The sequence below is a fragment of the Elaeis guineensis genome, chromosome 7 (genome assembly GCF_000442705.2).
Source record: "Elaeis guineensis isolate ETL-2024a chromosome 7, EG11, whole genome shotgun sequence".
Lineage (NCBI taxonomy): Eukaryota > Viridiplantae > Streptophyta > Magnoliopsida > Arecales > Arecaceae > Elaeis > Elaeis guineensis.
In genome coordinates, this window is record NC_025999.2 from 99953469 (window position 1) to 99977312 (window position 23844).

Below are 23844 nucleotides of genomic sequence, written 5' to 3' on the forward strand. Positions count from 1 at the left end.
TAGACAGGAAAAACAAATTAGCATTTAACATCTGCATAAATACCAAATAGAAGGTCTACCACTTGCGAAGGCCAGAAACCTGTGCAATCCACTACTAAGCTTTACATCTCTCTCAAAAATTCATTGGCAAACTGAGAAAAAGAGAACAATAATCCCAGCCCAAAACCAACACAGGAAGGGGTAACGACAACATAAATCAACATCTAAAATTTCAACTGACAGAATGATACATATAAGCAAGTTTCATTACACGTCGATGGGCCAAAAAAGAAGAGAAAAAGGAAAAGGAGCACTGCCTGCCTCACAATTGCGTGGTCATGTGAACCGAAGGCTCCGACAATACAACAGCAAAAACAAAAGGCAATAATTTGCTCATGTGACTGCCTTTGCCGCTTTTCTAGAAGAACCACCATCTTCGCCGCGTGGTTGCCTTCTTCTGATATACATGAGAAACATGTTAATAATTTACAGAATTTTTCAATTACCACATAAGTTTATTTATCAACAATGCAACCATGAGATATAGTCCATATGGAAAAATTGAGAGAAGATAATAATATTGAAACTTTTTATGTGGATGAAGGTGATATGCACATGGTACCAAATAGCAAGCAAAGAACTATATAAAACGGTCCCAGCCTTGAATAATGAAGATGATGCAGGAGAGATCACAAGCATCATAGTACAAATGACCAGCCAAAAACTCCTAAATCTAACACTCAAGCAATGCACCAACTTCTTTCCTGTCCTAGAAAAAAATTTTCATTTATTGGATATAGAGGATGCCTCTCCCCTCCCCAAACCACCCAAAAAAAAAAAGCAAAGGAGACAGAGATATATAAAAGAAATATCATTTTGTTATTCATTGTGAACCATAACAACCATATCTCAGTTTGCCAAATTTCTTTTCTTTATATGGGATTTCAATATAGAACTTCAAGTAGGCCAACCTGCAAAAATTGAGAGATCATTTTGACTACTTGCAATATGAACCAATATCAAGCCTCTTCACCTAAAATCCAACATGGCTCATGAATTGTCTATCGATCTTCTTTTTCAACTTTTATGTTCAACTGGAAAGCATTACTTGGCTGAGGCTTGAATAAACTCATGTCTCCATTAATAACATTACCAGGTTAATGACTATAGCAGGCCTGAAATTTCTTATCATCATGAATGCCACTACGTATTTAACTGATGATAGTTTTGTCTAAAATCAATTGTCTTAATTGCAGTAATTCTTATATGAGCAAATAACATGGCCTAAATGAGAACTGAATGTTTTAACTGCCTTTCCTTCTAAGGAAAGAGCAGTTGTGAAATTCTCAACACTAGTTCACCAGATTCTGCTTTTCCGGTTACTTCTGTTGGCCAATCAGATGTATCAAGCAATATATCCTCCATAGACATGCTCGGTCCAGAATCAGTCTATAACAAATTATCTTAAGAATTGAACCTTGAGACATGCCTTCTACATAAAACTATTCTCGAACGCATGGCATTTTGTTGAGGCAAAGCAAATAATATCTTGTAGGAAATTGCAGCCCCTGCCACCTAAACAGGTGACCTTCACATTCTCCATTCTCTAAGTTATAGAGTTGTTGAACTTCAAGGCATCAAGGTCTCCTTTCACAGTTTAAAATATGTTTTGCATGTTGTAATTGGCCTTGGATAAGTCATACAAACATTTCATTAAAGACTATTCCACCTTGAAGCTGCCACCCACAACTTGCCAATTAAATCCTAATCTTGTACCAATCCAGTTTAACAGATCCAAGTTTTAAATTTCAGTTGAAGCCAAACTGTTGCAGCCTGCAGGTGAAATGGAAGAGTTCCAGATGAGACCGAACCACAACTGGCCCCTAGTTTCAGGTTTCAATCAATTTTTTTCTGACTAAAAAGCACCTATTGTGATTCAATTTTGGTGGTTTCAGCCAACCACTGCCAAAACTAACTGAAATTGATCATGAATACTTTAAATAAGTTTCATTTTCTAGTTTGCTACCATATTAGGATTACTTCTCCATCTTTTTCAGTACATAGGCTATATAGTCTCATTTTTTGGTTCTCTTTGCTTGAGTTAAAAGAGGGGCACAAGACAAATTAGGGCTTGATGGGCCAAAGCCTCAAAAAAGGATCTTAAGTACTTCATAAAGAATAAAAAAAACAACTACAAAGAAGCCACCATCATTCATGGTAATGGAATCATGTCTTACACAAAATGAATATCATTCTACAATCACATGAATTTAATTAAATAGTCAGTTAAACCTTAAAAATATGAGACAGAAATGATCAAATTCAATAATTGGGAACTATACTAAAAGAATTATGAAGAAAAAGATTTAAATGCACTAGGCACTGAAAAAATGTTCCAAAATTGCTACATGATGAATTTTCAAACTAAAGTCTGAAGATAAATAATATATATTCATGTTACAAACTACAGTCTAATTTTTAAAATTTGTTTTTATAAATTATTTAACTTCAATCTTAAACTTTGAAACTACACACAAAAAGAAGAACCTACTTACCACAAAATATATTCTGACTGCTGTGTAACAAATTCTCTTCGCTCCTTTATTGTTATACCTTTTCTAAGTTTTCCGGAATTTTATGTCTGGAATGCTAAAACATGGAGGAAAACTACCAAAAACCAGGACTCCACAAAGCCAATCAAAACTAAGTTTTTAAACCATGGAACAGATTTTTTTTTTTTTCCTCAGGACCAAAATTTGGGGTACAAAACTTCGAAAAAGTCATTTCTTCAAGCTGATCCTGCATATAGTTTCAAGATTCTGGTAAAAATCCCTTCAATGGGTCCCCAAGAAAGGCTTTACAGTTTTATTTCTCACACACGACATAGATAAAGGATAACTAGAAATATCCAAACAAGAATGATTTTCTCTAGGCTCACAAAGGCTTGGTAGCATAACACCAAGGAAGTTATGGATCACATTACTATCTAAGAAAGTTAAACCAAACCACCACCCCCCCCCCCCCCACCTCTCCCCTTCTGGAAAAAAAGAATAAGTCCTCAGTAAGTAATAAAATCATAAAATCAATAGGAAACCAACCCTAATCTGCATCTGCAATCTATGAAATTCCTGCGGATATAAACATATTTCTTTTAAAAAAAATTAGGGTTGTATTAAAAATACAAACCTTTGCTTTTTATGGTGACTTAAACGGATGTCGTTTATTAATTGAGCAACTACAAAACTATTAGCAACCAACTGGCTTCATGCAGATTCAACATACAAATTGTTACCAGCCGTCCAACTTCCAGTTTCTGACATGAATAGGTATGACAAACCTCAAGCTATCCCAATTGCTCCTCTTTCCTAGAGAATACATTATACAATCAAATATTTTCTTTACAGTGTTTCCCAGTAGGAGATGGGTCTCTGAAAGGAAGGTTAATAATTTCGCCTACCCTACCTACATCCTTGCTCTAAAGCTCTCTGGTCATATTTGTGGAAGATTTTAAATTAGCTCCACATGTGCCATGCTCTTGGGAAAAGGGCGTCCACGAGGCTCCCACCACTACAAGTTTTGGGGAGGGTCAGATATACCCAGTGTTACCTCCATGTTTCATGACACCAAGATCACAATGGAGCAACCTTAATGCCGCGCCAAGGCCCACCCTCTTGTCATGCTCTTGGGACACAATGTAAATTAGTTGGGCATATGTTTCACCGCTTCCTTAATGACCTTCCAACATCATCAATGCAAATTAAATGGAATAAATTTCATTTCACGCAGAAAAGCAACAATGCAACAAACAATTGCGAAGGGTCTAATAAAATTTCAAATTTACACAAAAAGACATACAAGCAGATAAAATTCTAACAGGAGATCTTGATGAATGCATCATGTAGCCAATCTAACTATATTTTTAAACAATAAGGTGCAAATTTTGTCACATCAAATTTAACCAAGGCTGGCATAAAAAGAAAAAAAGACATGGCTAACAAAACTATTTAGATAAAAAAAGAGATATGCAAACCTTGTTTTCTTGATCATGGGACTTTATAACGATTGATTGGGGAAGAACACCTTTGTCGATGCTCCGGACATATGGTTCTACCTTCTCTTTTAACAGATCATTCAACTAAAATTGCATGAAATGAATATATTTTAGTGCAGCATTTAACAATACAGATCACACACAGAAATATATTATATCCATGAAAGATATAGTGTGTATATTAGTGTATACATATGCGTATGTCTATTTATTATGTATATAATAACATGTACAACTGTCATGGTTTTCAAAAAAACATGAAGCACACATACAGCATACCCCAATGAGAAGACATCGCCAACCCATCAAGATGCACGTGTTATGACTAAGATTGTAGTATGTGTGGATATCTCCAAATGAGAATAGAGCACACATTCGCAGATAAGTGGCAGCAGCCAATCCAGAACATGCATTTGGGCATACCACAGAAACAGTTTAAAACATAAAAAACAATTGCTTTTTAAAAAAGAAATGATATTCCATAAAGGCATCTCAAGGATAATTTCATTTATTTGGTCCCTAAAAGCTCTGGAATACACCACAGCCTCTCAGGTTGAGACCACTGCACTATTTCACAAAGCTTTCTACAAGTTTGAAGAAAGGAATGTCCAGCATGCTACAGCATCTTGCTTGCTAAACAACCCACTGACCCACCTTCCAGTTTAAAATCCAAGCTCAGCCACTGTAAATAAATATGATCTATGAATTGCTTGCACTTGATGCTTAATTTTATAAACATGCAAGAAGGCAATGAGCCTGGATCATGCTCCCTGACATCCTCCTTTGCTTCAAAGATTATAATTTCTTAGATAACAATGTGCAAATCAGGCAATAAAATGCGCATGACCACAGACCAGGGGTAAGCCTGAAATACAACCATACCTTGTCTTGGCGCCATTTTGCTTCCCACTGTGCATCCAGTATTTTGTCTGCTATTTCTCTTTGGGCATTTAGAAGGGTTGTCATCTCGAGTAACTTCTTTGGATCTTTCAAATCCTCCTCAGCCCATGAAGATGCATTTAGTGGAAGGTCCAATTCCTGGAGAACCACCATATCAGAATTTCAAAGTTTCAAACCGTGATCTATATTAACTTGTGCTTCAATGCAGATGTACACGTGACCTATATTGACATATTAAATAATTAATTTTATCATGATCGCAGCCATCCCCTTCATGCAGAATCAATTTTAGTAACCTTTCTTATTCCCCATTTTTTTTCAATCACAAATGTATTACATTGGACACATCCTTCAAAAGCAGAATCTAACAATAATAAAATCAGAGTATATAGTTCACAATTTGGTTTCTTCACAATTGGCAGCCACCTAACCTCAATGTTCCACATTTTCCATTTAGGCCTGGGCTACCATTAGCAGTGCTCAAGATATAAGAATGAGGAACCCCAAAAAAACAAGGTCAATAAAACTATTTTTAGAATTCAGGGGAAAAAGTTGGGTAATATCAATCTTGTTAAGTGCTTTGCACTTCTCAAATGAAAATATTATATGAAGCTGAACATGAAATATAAACAGGAGAAAGTAGTATTTGTAAAGGGCAGGCTAATAGCCAGCAACAAAAACTGAGGTAGGCACATCGTACAACATCCAATTTATGGCACAATGTGCAGTTTACAACTATTACTCATTTTTATTCAATGCATCATAGTAAAAATATACAATGGCTTTGTGTATATTTGTCTTCACTGAAGAAATCTGCCAAACACTAATCAGACATGTAGCACTTTAATTTCTGGTCCTTACCCTTAACCTATCATGTCATCATAGGCTCCTGGTTGCAGCTTTTCCAAAAGCATCCACTCAAGCATGAAGGAGAAAGAAAGAAGTGGAGGGTTTAATCAAAGATTTGAGGTAGGATGAAAGATGAAAGAACATAATCTAAGGAGAGAGAAAATGGTTTTCTGGGGCACACTCACCCCCTAGTGCTTTCTCTCTATTGTGCTATATTTTCCCCTCTGTTCTCTCTTTGTTTTACTTATTTCTGGCTCTTCAAGTATTCACTTTAATCTACTAGATAGCTACAGTTATTTTCTTTATTTATACTTCGGATCTGATACGAATGCCACTTACATAGTTGACCTATATACAAAGCTAGAACTTAAAATCTTGTATTTTGTAAAAATCTGAATAATTGCCTGAAATTTAATTTTGGGTCAACATGAATTTTCTTAACCTCAAAATTCTAAAACATCCTTCCTAACCTTGTCCCTATTTCTAAACTTTAGCATGTCTGTCATCCCAATTGCCAATAGCCATGATTTCTTTCCAATTTTGTCCTGTCATTAGGTTCACAAGCAAGTGACCTGTTCATCCTAAACCTAGTTTAAGCCCTTTCTCCACCTATTTATAGCAAGCCATTCCCATTTAGTTCTAAACCAATGCAGGTTTGAGTTTGCATGAAGCTGCAACTCACCAAAGATGGCACTCTTCCTACGCACCTGCTGCATGGAATGTATAATTCCATATCCAAGAATTGTATGGACTAAAACATGTTTTCCCACCAAGGATAATACAAGAATTTTTAAATTGATTATATAGTTGACAACACATTAAGGAAACTTCAGTTTTTAAAAGTTATAGTTCACAACATATTAAGGAAACTTCAGTTTTTAAAAGTTAAGTCAGCATTCTAAATACCTAAATCTCATGGTTTTCCATAAAGTGCTGCTTAGTGACAGTTCTGCCGAAGACAGATTGAGGTTATCATCCAACTTTGTTGGAAAAAAAAAAGATAAAATAAATAAATCAAATAGGTTAACAACATATTAAGGAACCTTCAGTTTTTAAAAAGTTAAGGGAAGTCAGCATTCTAAATACCTAAATCTCATGGTTTTCACATAAAGTGCTGCTTAGTGACAGTTCTGCCGTAGATAGATCAAGGTTAGCATCTAACTTTGTTGAAAGAAAATAAGATAAAATAAATAAATCAAATAGGTTCAAATAAAATAGAATGCCGGCAACTGCATGCCTCATAGAAATTTGAAAAGTAATGGATGATCTATGAACAATAAAATACAAAACAAAAATCAAGCTGCATCTCACTGTCCTACTAGAGCAGGGCCCAAGAACTTAGCATCACCATAACAAATAGAAGATCTAATTCTTACCCCCCAATGCTGAGGTCGAGGTGGGACATCAAGCTTCATCACTTCTGCCTCTAGCTCTTTCTTTGCCTTGTAAAAGGGAATGTTTTTCACAATAACTGGATCATCCCTCGCACGGATTGGATCTAAAGAGATGAGGGCCTGTAAGATTTTAATTTAAAAAGGAAAAAAAAAAATCAGATATGGAGTCATTCCCATAATTGGACAGTTTGTCCTTGTTGTGTATGCTTCTTAGGACCATTAAAAGCTAATTCAAACAGCAGTCGAGAAAATTTATATTGATTTGGCAGCACACAATGTAAGGGAGAAAAAAAAGGGAAATCAGAACAAAGAAAAGAATCTGTAAATAGATGTGAACTTTCACTGCACACAATTCATTAATGAACTGGTTCAACTTAAAAGATTGGCCCTTCCATCAAGTAGAACATGCACTTTCATGGATTATTTGAATTCAAATATTAAAACAGAACCAAATGAACTGCTTGATATTATGAAATATGAAAGATTCTTATTTTTACACAAATGTATATGAACCCTTTGCCCTCTTGTTTGGCAAGAGGAAAGATCTTTCTCCAACGGATTTTCTAGTAAGTTTTTTTTTTTTTTTTTTTTTTTTTTTTGTGTGTGTGTGTGGGTGTGTTGGGGGGGAGGGGGGCGTCTATCGAACCATATCGAGACTCATACCAGCCAATGACCGATTCGATACAGTCCGGATCTGTAGCATGCCGTTCCAGGGTGCACTGCAATAGAGAGAGTGAAAAGGAAGGAGAGGAAGAGAGAGAGGAGGGGGGGAGGGAGATGGGGGGAGGCAGGAGGAGGGGGGGAGAAAAAGAGGCCAAGACATCTGGACTCACTTGAGAGTTGATGCAGCTTTGCAAGGGCTTCGTGGTGATAGGGAGGCATCCAATGACAGAAAGGGCTCAAAGCAACCCTGAGTTCAGTGTCCGCTTCGGAAAAGCATTCAAATCCAACAAGTGAAAGAGGCCGAGGCTATGCAATGGAGCAAGAGACAAACAGAGACACAAAGAGAGAGAGGGAGAGAGGAGGAGGAGCTTAACTTGAGCAAGTGAATAGAGTAGGCAAGAGAGCCCTCAAAGACTCTCGAAGCTCTTAGATAGGTGAGGGGTATTTTTATAACCCTGACCTAGTAAAGTGAGAGCGACTGAGTGAGAGAGAGAGAGAGAGAGAGAGAGAGAGAGAGAGAGGAAGACTTATCGACAATTCCAACATCGAAGAGGGGGGGAGCGAGCAGCATCAGTGCCATCAAAGGTGACATCCGATGAGAAAGCAAACAAGAGAACCTTGAAAGCTCTCAAACCATCGAATGGGTGGGTAGCAGATGGATTTTTATATAGGAACTGATACAAGTGACTGAACTGTCCTGAGCCAACAATATATTTTGGTACCGGCTGATCTGTCCAGTTCGGGACAGTTCAGCAATCACTGTCCCACATTCTACATCCTAACATATCAAAATACTATAATTTGATTCTAATTTTCTAGTTTTTTATATCTCACATTCATGCAAGCACACATTTATGCACCCCCCCCCCCAGGCACCCACACCCACACACACAAATCTTCTGCGCATGCACATATACTAATGGTATATCTTCTGCAACAACAGCTCTCTCTATTTACCGGGTCAATGGCATCTATCTGATTAAAGCATGCTCTTTACTTACATGTCAGAATTTGTCTTAATCCTTCAAATCTGATATTTATGCTCTTTAACTCAATAAAATCTTTTAGGCTCTATTGAGCCTAACAATTCTGTCAAAAAAATAAGTCTGATACTTATGATCCCAACATTTAAAATTTCTTTTTTTCCGATGATCTTTCTCACTCGCCTTTGACATTCTTCATCAGAATTTATGCTAGGGCCATGATGCTTAAATCTTTTCATTAACTAACTTAGATCATTTATGCTTCACAATGTATTACCAGATTGATTGATTTTCCTCTTACACTAGCATAAGGATCAATTTAAGGTTTGGGCTTTAAAGAAAGGTAAGATAAGCCCCCATCCCTCTTCCCCCCCAACCCCAACCACCCCAGATGAAGGGGACGAAAGAACATATTTCCCCTGAATATAGTGATTCATAGAATCAAGAACAGCTCCTTCATGAAAAGCTCATCTTGAAGAAATTGATTCATAGAAAGGGATATTTATGAAGTAATTCATTTTTTCTATTCTCCACAACAGGTAGGAACAAGTGATAGCTGCAAACATTAATTCAATGATGGCTTCATTGTTAGTTCTAATAAACTGAACCAACGCATGCCAGTGAGTGCTGGCCAAGTGGTAGAATGGAACGCATCATGTTGTCTGATGCCATGCCAATGTTTGATACACACAAGCACTGCACATGTTGAGCAACAAGAGGCATCCAATGCCATGTTCTGGTAAGGCCCTGAAGCAGTACATACCATGTTGTATTGTCCGTGCCAACTGGCACTTTTAACTATGGTTATTTTCGCAAAAGCCTATTGGATGGTAACCACCATAGTAAGGTCCAAATTGTGTTTTAGAGCCCAAAAATATCCTGAAAATTCCAATCTACACTACACTAGTGGTCAATAGTCACAATTATTTACAGAGGCAGGGTTGGAAGCTCTACGAAAAATATTATTACAAGAAACAAAAAGACAAATTAACATTTAAGTATTTAACATGCTGTATTGGACTATTCCTTGGTTGTAGCAGAGTATTGAAGAGCATCTGAGACTGCACTAGTAGACAGCTCAATTTTATTACTGACTCAAAACAAGTTAAATGTGAAACAGATAATTTGGTTCTCTATTGCCTTTCAAATAGTGGATGATTTAAAAGCAAAGAAATTATCATATTTGATGGAAAATAAAAATTTATGGGTCTCAAACTAGAGCTTTTGGATCAACGAACATTGATTGTCTGCATGATTTTACTTACAGATCTTGTTTTTACATATGCCACCAAAATTATACCAAGAAAATTGGGAGTTCTGAATTTTCACCTGTCAATTACCATTCAAATCAGTAGCTATACCTCTTAATCACAATAATATTATTCAGTCTGACAGCCTGTACAAAAAGTTTGGTTCAATCCCTAAAATCATATCATCCACGGTCACAGGTCTCATCTCCTACTTCACAAATCCCACTTATCAAAGGTTTTAAATTCTAATAACTCTTACAAATCCCATTTGAATTAAAATATCTATTTATATAAGAAGGAAACATTGTCCTCTTGAAATTTTAAATCTAACTTGACAGGAAAGAAGTTCCTACGAGTCATCAGCCATTCAGCCACTCCTTCTATGGAAGGGAGTCCAAGGAAGAAAAAAATTTTTGTTATTGGGGTGGGAGGGTTCGCGATTGTGTGCGTAAGCCTTCCAGAGACACTCGTGAAGTATATTTTTCATCAAACCGTCCCTGATTTATGGAGGTTGTATTAGACCTCACTAGTCCTATAGATTTATTTTAATAGGAAAGAAGATCCTATCAGTCCCTTATTCTGTGAAAGGTTGTAGGAAGAAAATTACTTTTTTTTTTTCTTAGGAGGGGTGATCGTGTGTAAGCATCCCATAGGTACTTGTGAAGCACAAAAGTTTCATCAATTCCTTTTTTGGTGACTGTGTCAGACACCTTGCTAGTCTTATAGATTTGTTTAACATGCATTAATTTATTTTTACTTCTAAATAATACAATTATTAAATGATAATTGGGACAGATGTAGGATGATAATAAGATAATCTCATGAATGCATTGGATCATTGTGATCAGATTGTTTCAAGTTTAACAATGACAGATTTAATCAAATGTAATGAGCTCAGGTTGCTTCTGTCCTTCAGCCCTGTTTATTACTGTACAAGAGTTATACTTTCTTTTAATCTACTTTATCCATACTATATTTCCTTACTTTTCATTTTCTTATTTTCTGTTATTTTTTCCTTTTCCTAAAATAATCTACATGTATTCATTAATTCTCTTTGAAAAAATATCTTAATAGAAAAATAAATGAGAATTAATTAATATATAGTTCATTATGCATCTTTTTGGAAAAGACTGGATGATTATGGTTATGGTTGTGTATCTTTTTGGACATGCAATGCATAGGAAATGGAGTTGCATTGATACCAAATAATATGCAAAGAATTTGTATCTAGTGCTTATGGATGAATATTATCTGCATATTTCATCTAAAGCATGTTTTAGTGGCAAAAGCTTTCATCAAACACCAATATATGAACAATTGATGTTCTAGTCAACTAAAACTCTCACCAATATCAGCAGCGGCATATTGCACTATATTTATTGTATGATGCTACAACCTACAACTGCCTCAAAGAAAAGAAGGGGGGAAGATGAAACAGTTTGTTGGAAGCACATGGTTTTGGTACCAATAGACCAGCTTTGCAGTGCATATTTCTGAAAAAGTACATAAAAACCTCAAAAACAGATAAATACTCACATCTTGTAGGTGCTCCCAACCAGGTTTTCGCTTAGCAACCGCATCTCGGAGTTGATCATACCGCATTGATTCCTTATACAAGTGACCACAAATCAATATGAAAACAAAAACTAATTGGAAAATTTTAAGTGGCTCTAAGATGCAAAATATAAAAGAATTCCCAATGTAGATACATAAGATATCACTAAGTGGAAAACAGAAAATAATGCAAAACAGGAAAGAAGAAGAAGAAGAAGAAGATAGCGTGCAACTTTTACCTGCTATATAGAGGTCATATGATATTTTAATAGAAAAGATTTCAAAATCATGCTTTTTAACTTGCAAACAATCTCCAAGCAATCACAAGGCCATTCAAATGTTTACACAGATATAAGCATACTATAAGAGTTCTGAATAAAAATTATGTTATGCTATGAAAAGCAGGGTGCATTTGGCTTACTGTGAGTTTAGACACTGCTTTATTTAGCAGGTTGCATTATCATAGAGCTAGATAAGCCCAAAAGCTCTGGGTTATATGTAATATAGAATCTTCCATTGGTATCCTTTATTTATTTATTTATTTATTGATTGATTGATTGATTTTGATTGATAGGCAACAAAAATGAGATCCCGAATAAGTGAGCCTTCAGTGAATTTGACAGCCTTGCTTCAATTTGGTGGTTTTATGTATCTATAAAGATTTGATGATTTCATTTGCAATTAGTTCAAGCTAAATTTTGGTCTGATGCATATGTCAATATGTGAATTAACCTCTAATTCAACTTATGTAAGTTCAAACTGCAGCATGCACAAGGTTGGTAATCAAAAACAATGTCCAAAAGCCTATTAAAAAAAAAGGGATGCATACTTGACCATATAAGAATGTAACAAACAAACCTTGTATGCCCACCAAATTTTCTGCCTGACATCATCATCATAGTTGAATCCTCCCAAAACTTGAGGCATGGTTATCAACCAGAAGGCTGCAATCTTGGGATCCCTCATGCTATGAACAATGTTCTGAGGAAGGAAAAAAATGACCATGTTCAAAGGCTCCTCTGTAAGTAACTTCCTATGCGAAATTACAAAGTATTTTGGTTTTGCGTATATTCCTGCCAAGCTAACTCTCTCAACCTCCAAACATCTCGCTTATTCCGTTGAGTGAGATAACATGATAACCCAAATATCAGCTTATCATGGATTAGATTAATGGGTTAGAATTTTTAACCAGACAAGAAACTCAATATCTTGACAGAAATATAACAACCAAGACATTGAAACATCAGCTGATATAGTAAAAGTGGAAAGAACCACCATGTTAATTTGATTTAATGTTTATGAAGTATGGAAAATTTTTTTAAAAAAATATGACATAATTAACTGATTGAAAATATCATGCAAAAAATTAATATTTAATAGGCTAATATCTCGAAATGCATCAGTTTATATTGTCTGAGATAATAAGACATGGCTCATTACGTAAATCCTATTGTACCAATTAGAACCAACATTTTGGCCAAGATGGTAACCATGATGTCTAGAGACCTGAACATAAATTTACATGCATACTTTTCTGTAATGTAAAAAACAAAGAATACTTTTATCACTAGATAATGCCATACTGAAAAGTAGACACATTCTACAGGAACAGCCCAAGACCAGCACAAAAAACATCACTGTCTTCTATACTAAACGGCCATCCAGTCTCAGTTTCTGTGTCTGATTTGGTTAGCTCCCTTTTTACAAGAAAAGGAAGCATACTGCATTAAAAACTACAGAGAAGTCAAACTTACAAGCTACCATAACAAGTTACAGGAGGGATTATGTAAGAAAGAAGAAATTAAATTATTATAATCTCATGACCAATAAGTTTGTTTGCCCTGAAGGTCAAATACAGGTGCTACATTCAAACAAAGAAAACTGATGAAAGGTTTATAAGAAATTAATTAATATCAGCATGGCTTCTGTAAACATGGAGAAAAATACCATAAATATCATTAGGTCATGTCTATAAGAAAGAAATGACAACTATGACAAGCCTTAGTTAAACTAAGCATGTGACAATTATGTGCCTGCAACAAGGGTTCTCCCAAGATCCTGCCACTTGTCAAAAGTGACACGGTGAAAGCTACTTGAAGCATAGATGATACAGTGTAAATTTGTGAGATGAGAATAAGTTTGGGCTCTAGCTAGTAATTCTGGATGTTCTTAGAAATCTAAAAGATCAATAAAACTAAAAAAAAGATATTGACTAATTTTAGGGGATCCAAAGATGGAAAAATGACGATCCACCCACAATGATGGCACTAAGTAATTTAAAAAGAATAAAAGGATAGATGAAAGTGTTCAAAAATGAGACAGGAAAGGAGAATTGGAGAGGTTTTAACCATTTGGTGTCTCCATTTGATGGAAATATCATTACACAAATAAAATCCTTCATTTGGCTTTTCTATGGTAATGCTACTCAATGACTTCAACTCAACAAATAGGAAGCTGCATTGGCAAATGAAGGAGAAGATTAAAACAAACTAAAGGAGGTGAAATTTTCACTCATACATCTGGCAAAATAAAAACTACTGTAATACTTGCCTCATAGGGGTAATCCATCTTCCTCATAACATTATATGCTTTCCATGGAGGCTCCATGATCTGACAACATAACATGTGAATAATATGAGATAATCAAAAAATGCAAAATGTAAGAATACATAATCCGGCATGCTTCATACTGTAACTTATGGCTTGCACACGCACATGCACACCCGCACCAACACCCACACCCGCAACCATGCTCCCCTGCCCAATCATGTGCCACGCACATGTACATATGTATGTATATATATGTATATATGTACATGTACATATAAGCATACATATGTGCAAAATGAATATACATATATGAATGTGCATATGTACACACACAGCCATGCCAGCCTACTTGTGCACACACCACAATCACGTCTATACAATTGCGGCTCATGTAGCAAAGATTTTTCTTTCTTTTCATTCCATGAATCGCTCCTTTTAGCACAAGCAAACATCTATTCATGCACACCAAACAAGGATATTAAAATTACTTCCAGCCACAATTGACATCTAGCTAATGTTTATGTGCAGTAAACAGAAGAAGTCAATGAAATTTTATAGGCACTCAACTACTAAGATGAAAACTCAGTAAAATTGAAATGAAATTTTATTATCAAGTCAACCAAGGGGCCACAAAATATGTGATGCAACTCTCAAATCCTAGACAGGAATTTACATTTGTTGAACCTAAACTTCGTAGAATCCTAAGATGCCTTCAATTCAGTGCAAGTAGGGCTGCTGAAGGGCCAAGGATGGCCTTATTAACTTGGGCCTTATTCAGGTTGGTTGGGCATGAAACATTTGAGCTTTGGACTGGGATGGAAGAGACTTTTGAGACCCAAAATTCTTTTGGACCCCACATGGGCTACCATTGGCCTGACACAAGCCCAGCTTCAAACCAAATTAATAAGACATTGTTAGTACTTAGTAATATATATTACCTGTATGGATATACAATATATTATCTATATGCAAAGATTTATTTGTTTTCAAGACTCTAAAGCTATATGGTCATACAGTAATGTAAGAAAACCTAGAATATATCCAGAGAAAACAAATGCACAAAACAACCACATGACAAGTTGACCAAGCCCTAACAAGCCTAGACCATCCAAATATGTTGAGAAAGGGGTTTAATCTACTAATTATTGCAACTAGCTTTTGGCCTTCTATAAGAGATGGCTGTAATCAGCACAGAGAATTTTTGAAGATTATATCAACTCAATGGCCCTGGGACATCTATCCCCTAGAAAATCTAACCTTCTCAACCACCATGTGGTTGCACAGATCGGGACTATATCTTACATCGCCTTGAGTTTGAATTATAATACATTACTATCATACAATAGCCATAGCTTAGCCTTCTAGATGCCAACCATGACCCCCAGCAGACCCAATACCTGTTGGGACCCCAGACCCTCGCACTCCATCTATCCCTCTTGGCCTCTCTATGGTCCCAAATCTTTAAACCTAAATTAGGCTACCTCCAGATCTTCAAACCTTGAGTTTGAGAGAAGCTCCAGCCTGATCCAAAATTATCAAACCAAGTTTAGGCTTGGTCAGGCATGCTTGAAGCAATTCAATCTGCACCTAGCTAGAAGTGCAATGGTGCCCAATCAAGCCTTGCCAATCAGGAGCGAAAGTTTTGTACTAATTTCCCTAGCAATTACAAAGTTTAAGTCAACAAAATTCAATCTAAAGGAAAAAAGGATAGAGCACATGATAAAAGCATATGATAAGTACTTTGATTTTATCATGGACCCAACAAGAAGGGCGCCTGGATCATCTAACGAAAATGTGAGTCCCATTATTTTAAAAATCAATGCATGTTGCAATGTACACATATATGGTCCCTAGACCATACAGTATTCCCTATATACTGTATATGACCAACTTGGCATTATGTGACCACATACATGGCCCACTCTCATGCAGAACTGTTGCAGTGTGTATTTGGGCAAATGGCTTGGACTGCATGAAAATTTTAGCAGCCTGGCTGCAGGTATCACGGACAATTATTAATTTATTAATAATCTTAAAATATTGCTATAAGGTATTAAGTACCAAGCAGCAAGCATTTACTGTGAGTTGCTACCGTTATTAAAGTTGATGATATTATTGATTGATGTATTTCAAGTATTTATTTACTTTTAACATATTTCAAAAATACCAACTGCACATATACTATGCATTTCCTTTACCACCTGCACATTGCAATTGCCCTTTAAAATACGGGTGACTGGGATCATGTGTCAAGTTTGAGAAATATTATTTCATTTCTTTTAGCTAATTTGATGTTTCTCCATGGTCTGTCAGAATTTTGAGTTACAAAGTTGTAGAATATGTTCCCTGGGGCTCAAGTGGAGAACTATGCATAAAAGTACCAGTAATATCAAGTACTTGGTTGGATTAGGGCTTAGAAACTTGGAACATATAAAGTCCAATTTCTTGTTTTTACCCTTCTGTAGTTTAAGATTTTATCAAGATATCAGTATATGCACATTTACTGCATTTTCAACAGGGATGTGTTCAACTTGTTCTTGCTTCTAGCAACCTATGTCTAAGTATAGCTAGCATTGAGTGAAAATCTGCAGTAAAGATAAAAACCTCATACTCTTGCAGAATATGCATAAAACAACCAAAAACACCAATCAATTTTATACTCACATCATCTGCAGAAATCCTAACTTGCAACCGATGTTTGCAATCTGGGCAACCCATCACACCCTGCAGAATGTAAACATAAGTACTCAAATATATGAATTAAAAGTTTATAACACAGAAACTAGCTCCAGTAATCTCACATAAGCAAGACCAAGGCCTGCATAACATGAAGAACAATTAAATGCCTAATAACTAGGCATTGCAAATCTACTATTTTTCAACTTGAACAATTATCACACGTTTACTAGATAATTTCCCCAAAAATAGACAAAGCATGGACAGGGCATAAGTTTAAAAGCATGGACAAAGCATGGCTGCAGTATATAAATCCAATAATAGATAATTTTTCCAGCTACCATTTGTGTGCTATAGGGTGGTACACATGAACTCAGAATTGATAGCACCAATTTAAGACCAGAAAATGGCAACGATCAGTGGGAAAGAGTTGTTTTGTGGGTCTGGATATGGTAACCATACGTGGCTTCCATATGTGATATGGTATGATTGCTTTTCAAGGAATAAGAAGATGAATGAACCAGCTTGAATAAACATGTACACCAGCGACAAAGAAACTTAAGACAACAGAGCAAAACAGTTATAAGATAAAGTAAAAGTTCCTCATGGTTGAAAATATTGATACCATAGAATGGTTTGATTGATATGCATACTCTACAACTATTTAATCAGATGATAGGTCCAGCCAGTATGGAGTATAATACCACTCAGATCTTATAGGAAAGAAAATCATTAATATTTAATCATATCTTCCTAGACTATCGGACAGAAATGCTAAGTTATACATCAAGATCAAATACCAATATCCATAAGCATAGGTCATATGACAATTAATAACCTATTTATTATCTACATGCACATATAACATGTATAATATTTCCTACAATAGTAGGTCGTAAACATAATAAATATAACATACCATTATCCATAACACAGATAACAATAATCTAAGATGATAACCAGAACCTACTCAATCACATACCAAGTGTACCTTAAAGATAATAAGAATTAAACTGTGTATCATTCAAATTGGAGTAGAACAAATGCATGTATCTTACCGATCCATCACAGCTCGGACAATCTTTGGATGGCAATGGTATGGAAAGATTGATAGTAGCAGGAAGATGGACCAACTCAGCACGGTTCTCGACAATGGCTTCTGCAACGCACTCAGCAGTTGCTCTCTCTCCACTACAAGAATATGTCAAGAAAACCAAAAGAAAAATTGCAACTAATCAGGATAAGTTGCATGCAGTTCAACAAATCGTTTTTATCTAAAATGAAGATTAATCACTCACATATTTCCCTAGAGATATGTGTCATAATTATTAAAAAAAAATCAAGCAAGGATAAAAAGCTTAAAAGCATAGCAAGCATTAATAGTTTGTTACAGATCATTGAATAAAAGCTATAAGAACAAATCATTAGGCTTACCGCTTTTTTTTCAAAAAAAGAAGAAGAAGAAGAAAGGAAGGAAGAGAAGCAAATTCATCCTCCAATCAAAGCAGATTGTTCAAGTGTCACCAGACTTGATGAATGAAGTGAAATTGATAGACATACTCCAGTCTTACGAAACTGTTTTCCAACAATGACTTGCAAAGTCAAGTCTTAACACAGTAGTGTATGTCAACCTGTCCCACACTAGCAAGGTGCTCATATTCTTGGGCTGCTCTAATACCTCCCTCCATAAATTAAATCTAAAAAGAACACCTTCCACACAACAAATACAACTTCATCTTATTGGTTTCCAAGTGGCTAGTTTGCCTACTGCTCAACATTTTATAGTCCCCAAAGTTAACCAGAAACTTAGGACGAAAAATGTTTGTAAAAATGCAATATTAGGATCAAATTTACCACAAAATTCATTATACACATTAAATGAAGGCTAATTGAATATTCAGTCAATTTAAATTCATTAGATATCATATTTAGCATCAAAAAAAGGAAGATGGACAAGGTAGCAGAGAAAAGTTCTATAATCAGCAGGTGAAAACCAGAGGATCTGTAGACTGAATCAGAGGGCCACATAGGAGGTTTCATGGTTAACGGACATGGTACCTTCTCAAAGTGAGAAGTGACCGATGAAGCTTGCATCAAGAACATGAGTTCACAGACCATGACAAAAGAGGGAAGGTCAAGAATCTAACTGAAGGCATCATCAAAAAGACTAAAAGGTCTAATTTTGATGCTTCAGCGTAGGAAAAATAAAAAGAGCTGCACGATATTTTGGAGGCAGTAGATGGAGGGTAGATGAGATTAAGTTTACACCTCTCAAAGTATCATACTTCAAGTTCAAAGTGTCATCCAACATATTGTTTCAGTTTGCGTTGACTATAATAAAAACTTGACATAAACTTGACAATATTTCAAGTTTGAATTGGTTTGATTTGCTTTTAACCCTTGAGAAGTTAAGATTTTGTGCAAAATGTATAGGTTCCAAACCCTCCCCCACAAAAACAAAAATAAATAAAAAACTGACAAGTTTCATCTGGAAGAACTAAAACCAACCCATATTATAATATCTTTTTTTCTATTTTCAGGCCTAGATGATCTCAAAACAAGATAGAGAGCTTCCAGAACAAATTACTTAGTAGGTTTAGTCAAATAAGATATAATGTGAACTAACTCAGTTACTCAGAGTTGGGGGTGAACTATTTGCACCTATGGAGACACTAATGACTAAACACACCAAAAATTTAGTTCACTGTCAAGTTATACTAGAAACACATTCAAGTTTATTTGTAAATATGCAACATTTCTTGGACACCTTGTGCAATGTCACAAATTAGGGTGGACATCTACTGCATATCATGATTATTTATTTGTTTATTTCCATATTTTTTTCAACCTGATGAGAGGCTTGATAATAGGATTGTCGATGTAAAGTGAATTCCTTTATAATGGCCAGAGACTTGCCCTCATTTAATTAATACTTGTCTATATCTAGAATACTGGTAGGGGTAATTTCACCAAGTAGTATGGAGACTAATAGAAGTTACAACTTTGAGAATTCAAAGTAGATTATAGCAAATGAGGGAGTAGGCAATGGAAAGAGTTAATGAATTGAAACTCAGTTAACTGAAAGGTTGCTTTGAAGGTTAGGGAATGCAACCAAGGATGACATAATGCTATGAAGAAAGGTGAAGTAAGTGGCAAGTATGTGCTTCATTATGTCTTCTCCTCATCTATACAAAACTTCTACTCATTTTGATAGTTCCATTCTTCTGGCCATCAGTGGCTGCTATCAATTACCACAATTCAAAACAGAAAATAAACTTTCAAGAAGTACTAATCTTAGTCTAACATGTAACTGCTTCATAATTTAGTGTTTTGGGCCTCATCAGTGGAGATACTATGGCTACTTTTTAGAAAGAAGATATGCTAGGATTGTGATCTGGCTCAATTAAGTGGAGCAGAAGGGTCTAGAAGAAGCTCAGAATTGGCCATAGGTTTGTAAGTAGAAAGGAAGAAAAGGTGAGACTCCAGAGAGCTAAATGTATGGCTTTGTCCAACTTAAGCATTCTTTCAGATGACTGAGAGTGATACATACATTTGAGCTGCATTGCAGGAGCAAAGATATGACAATTTGGTGTAGGACCACCAATAAGGCAAGGGTACTTTTGGACATTCAGTGACCCCCAATATGGAGGATGGAAAACTGCATGTCCGTTGCAAGGTACCAAAAATTCAAGGATTGCTTGACCACAACATCTTAGTCCAAGGTATTCTAGAAAACAAAAGGTCCATTGTCTGGTGAGAAGTTGATAACAATATTTCAAATCTTTTACAACACAGAACTATAAAATAGGTGTAGATTTGGAATTATTTTGGTACCAGATAAGCAAAGCCACAATCTGCAACAACCCACCTAGCTTGGAAAACAGTAGGCATCGACAAGGAGAAAATGGAACAGAACTTTTCCTTGTTTTAATTGGCAGTCATTTGGAAAGAAACATTTTTCGTTTGACAAAGAGGTGCAATTAAAGAAAGGTATAGATAGTTCTGTCATGATCTAGTCAACAAGTAGAGACAAAAAGTGTTGTTTAATGACTCGGGCTAAGTGCACTGGTCAGTCATTGGGTGGATTCATCCTCTACAAACAGGCCTCTAGAATTGGGCTATTCACCATAGAAATTTCTCCGTGTTCTATATCACCCTCATATACGAGCACCATCAAACCCCCCCCACCCACCCACCCACCCACCAAACACCTTTTTCTTCAATTTAGGAAATTATTGTTGCTTAAGAAGACAAATGACTAAAGTCATACTAGAATTGTTGACAGTATCACATTCCTTGTAGAATGATGACAAGGTGATGAGATGGATAAAAATATGTGCCGGTTACAGAACAACACTAGAAATTATGTAAATCTACGATTGGGATATTTGCCTGTAGTTCCTCAAATAGATATATAGAAGAAGTTCCTGAAACAAATCGTCAATTCATCTCAACCATCAGAAATATATGCAGAAATATTACATGATATTTTTCTTTTGGACAAGTTATATAACATTACTGGAAAAAAGAAAAAAAAACTTCAATTAACAACATAACTCCACCTTTTTGGGCTATAATTTTTCACTTGATAATGCACCTTCCCTGTACCCTTGCACATGGTACATCGTAATGCTTGCCAACCATTGCATGTTCGACAATTCCTACAATATTATAAGGCAACTCCACAGGTAAGTCCACCTTCTACAGTTCTATATAGAATGCATAAAAAGCTTGTACATAGTCCAACCACAGGAAATTACTTTGTATTTATTAGCACAAGTAGATTATGATATATTAGTACAAATATACTTTGCATCTCTCTGTCTCTTTTTCTCACCCAAAGATAACGACGATCCCAGTAGCTTTGACCCCCTCTCTCTCGCTTTCTCCCCTCTCCCTCTCTCCTTCTCCCTCTTCCCCCTCTCCCTCCCCATCCCCCAGGTTCCAGTACGCCTCAAGTCCGTATGGTATGTATTGGTATTGTACCAAACTGGCTGCAGGCCAAAACGAACCCCAATACAAGTTTGGTGAAACTTGATCACTACTTTGACAGTAAAAGTCAAAAAATGAACAATTACAATTCCAGCATCTTAAGAACATACTGGCAATGAGGCATGAGTAAGTATTCGCTATATTGTGGTGAATTTTGCTTTACATGATTCTAAATTATTTTTGGATTAAGAATTTTAGTCCATGTTGGAGTCCAAATGGCTCAATGAATCATAAGCGTGTCAATGTATGGTGCATCATAGCAACTTTCTCAATAATATTGTTTGAGGAAGACACTAACAGGTTGCAGAATTCTGAATTACACAAATAATTGCATGAACAAGAGAACTGATAGGAAATTGGTAAAAGCTGAGCACTGATGAGCCATGTTTTGCCAGCTTGGGAAGCACAAGCTCATTTCACTCTCTTTAATTTTAAGAGGATTCATTATGGCATCTCAATACAAAAAACATAACGAAGTAAATGTTCTCATGGTTTTCTTAATTTGCAGCTAGCAGAAAAAGTTAATTCAGATGAGAATAAATTACCAAATGCATTTCATCCTTACAGTTAATCATTCACGTGCACCTTTTACTGCACCTTCAAAACCAAGCCAAGAATATCGATCTTTTTAAACTAACTGAAGTATAAAATTATACAACTTCTTTCTCTAGTAAGGAATGCCTATGTTCAATTATTTTTCCAGTTTACGAGTCCCCTTCTTGATATCATAAAAACATTATATTCTGAAAAACCACCGGCACCACAACCATCAAATCATCACAAAATATCCACAAGCCATCCACAGTTGTAAGGAGATCAAGAAAAGCCTAGTTCCAAAATACCGCTATTGCAATCATGAAATAAAGAGCTGCAACAAAAAGAAAGTACTGAAAACGAGACAAAGCATCAACAAGAAAGTCAAACAAAGCACTACCTCTGACAAATAACCTTCCTTCCCAACTCCAGGGCAATATCATAGGTCCCAAGAGTCGCAACCACCTGCAACCAACTCATATAAGATGGCATTTCAAGAACTCACAGATATTATGAAATTAATATTTTTTAGAATTACAGGGACAAAATTTCCTATCAGGGATCCAAAAGAACGTTATTTTTTATCGAGAAATCAAAGGACGTAAGTATTCCTTGTCAAAAACTCTAAGATATTATAGAATTAGGGATTTTCAAGAAGCAAAAGAACGAGAATCTCCGATCAAGGAGCCCGGAGAACACAATCTCCAATCAAGAACCCAAGGAACGTCATTAATTCTCATCAAGAACTCCAAAAACGTGATTATTCATCAATGATCAATAAATCAAAGATATTGTAGAACTAAAAATAAAAAAGATCAGTGATTCCAAAGAACCGCAATCTCCGATCAAGAACTCATAAAAAGGAAAGGTAATTTCTGATCAAGAAGAAAGAAGCGGCGTACAAAGATGGCGGAGAAGGAGAGGCGGGAGGCGAGCTCGGGGATGCCGAAGCCTCGAGGAGCGGAGCCGGCGATGTCGTAGGCGAGGGTGAAAGGGGAAAGCACGACTTTGATGGGGAGCTCCAGTAGGTCGATGATCTGCTGCCCGTACCGAGTGCTGAAGACCTTGTAGTACACGTCCGCTTGCTGCTTCACCGCCTTCAAGAACCGCTCGGTGCCCCGCGGCATTCTTCCGCTCGCTCTTCCTCTTCGCGGCCCCCGGCCGCCCAAAAGCTGGGAGCGAGCGAGTGGGAGAGTGGGTTTAAACGAAGGATAAGTCGCTGGATAAGAGGGGTCGGGGGCTTTTATTGTCGTCGAGAGGAGAGGATACATGGATTTCTTTTCTGTTCATCAGGACCGTCCAGCGTATGCAGACCCACGGACATACATAGACACTATACATAGCCACCATACGTAGAATCACCCCGACCCGTGCTAGGTAGAGACAATGCTTACGAAGGCTTGGGGAAATATGCACTGATGGCACTGCTTAACCATTTAATTTATTCAATTTATTCAAACTTACTGCAA

General features: G+C 36.3%; 1 protein-coding gene across 1 annotated transcript; it reads right to left on the reverse strand.

Moving 5' to 3' along the window:
* LOC105048081 (uncharacterized) lies at positions 1-23596 on the reverse strand. Its single transcript, XM_010927268.4, has 12 exons — positions 23278-23596; positions 22776-22840; positions 21412-21510; positions 17908-18040; positions 16838-16897; positions 14174-14233; positions 12482-12604; positions 11606-11677; positions 7156-7293; positions 4913-5068; positions 4010-4114; positions 1-436 (listed from the first exon to the last, which is right to left on the reverse strand). Exons 1-12 carry the CDS (start codon positions 23500-23502, stop codon positions 398-400), a joined length of 1275 nt encoding a protein of 424 aa, XP_010925570.1. The 5' UTR covers positions 23503-23596; the 3' UTR covers positions 1-397.
* Between the last annotated feature and the right edge of the window lie 248 nt (positions 23597-23844).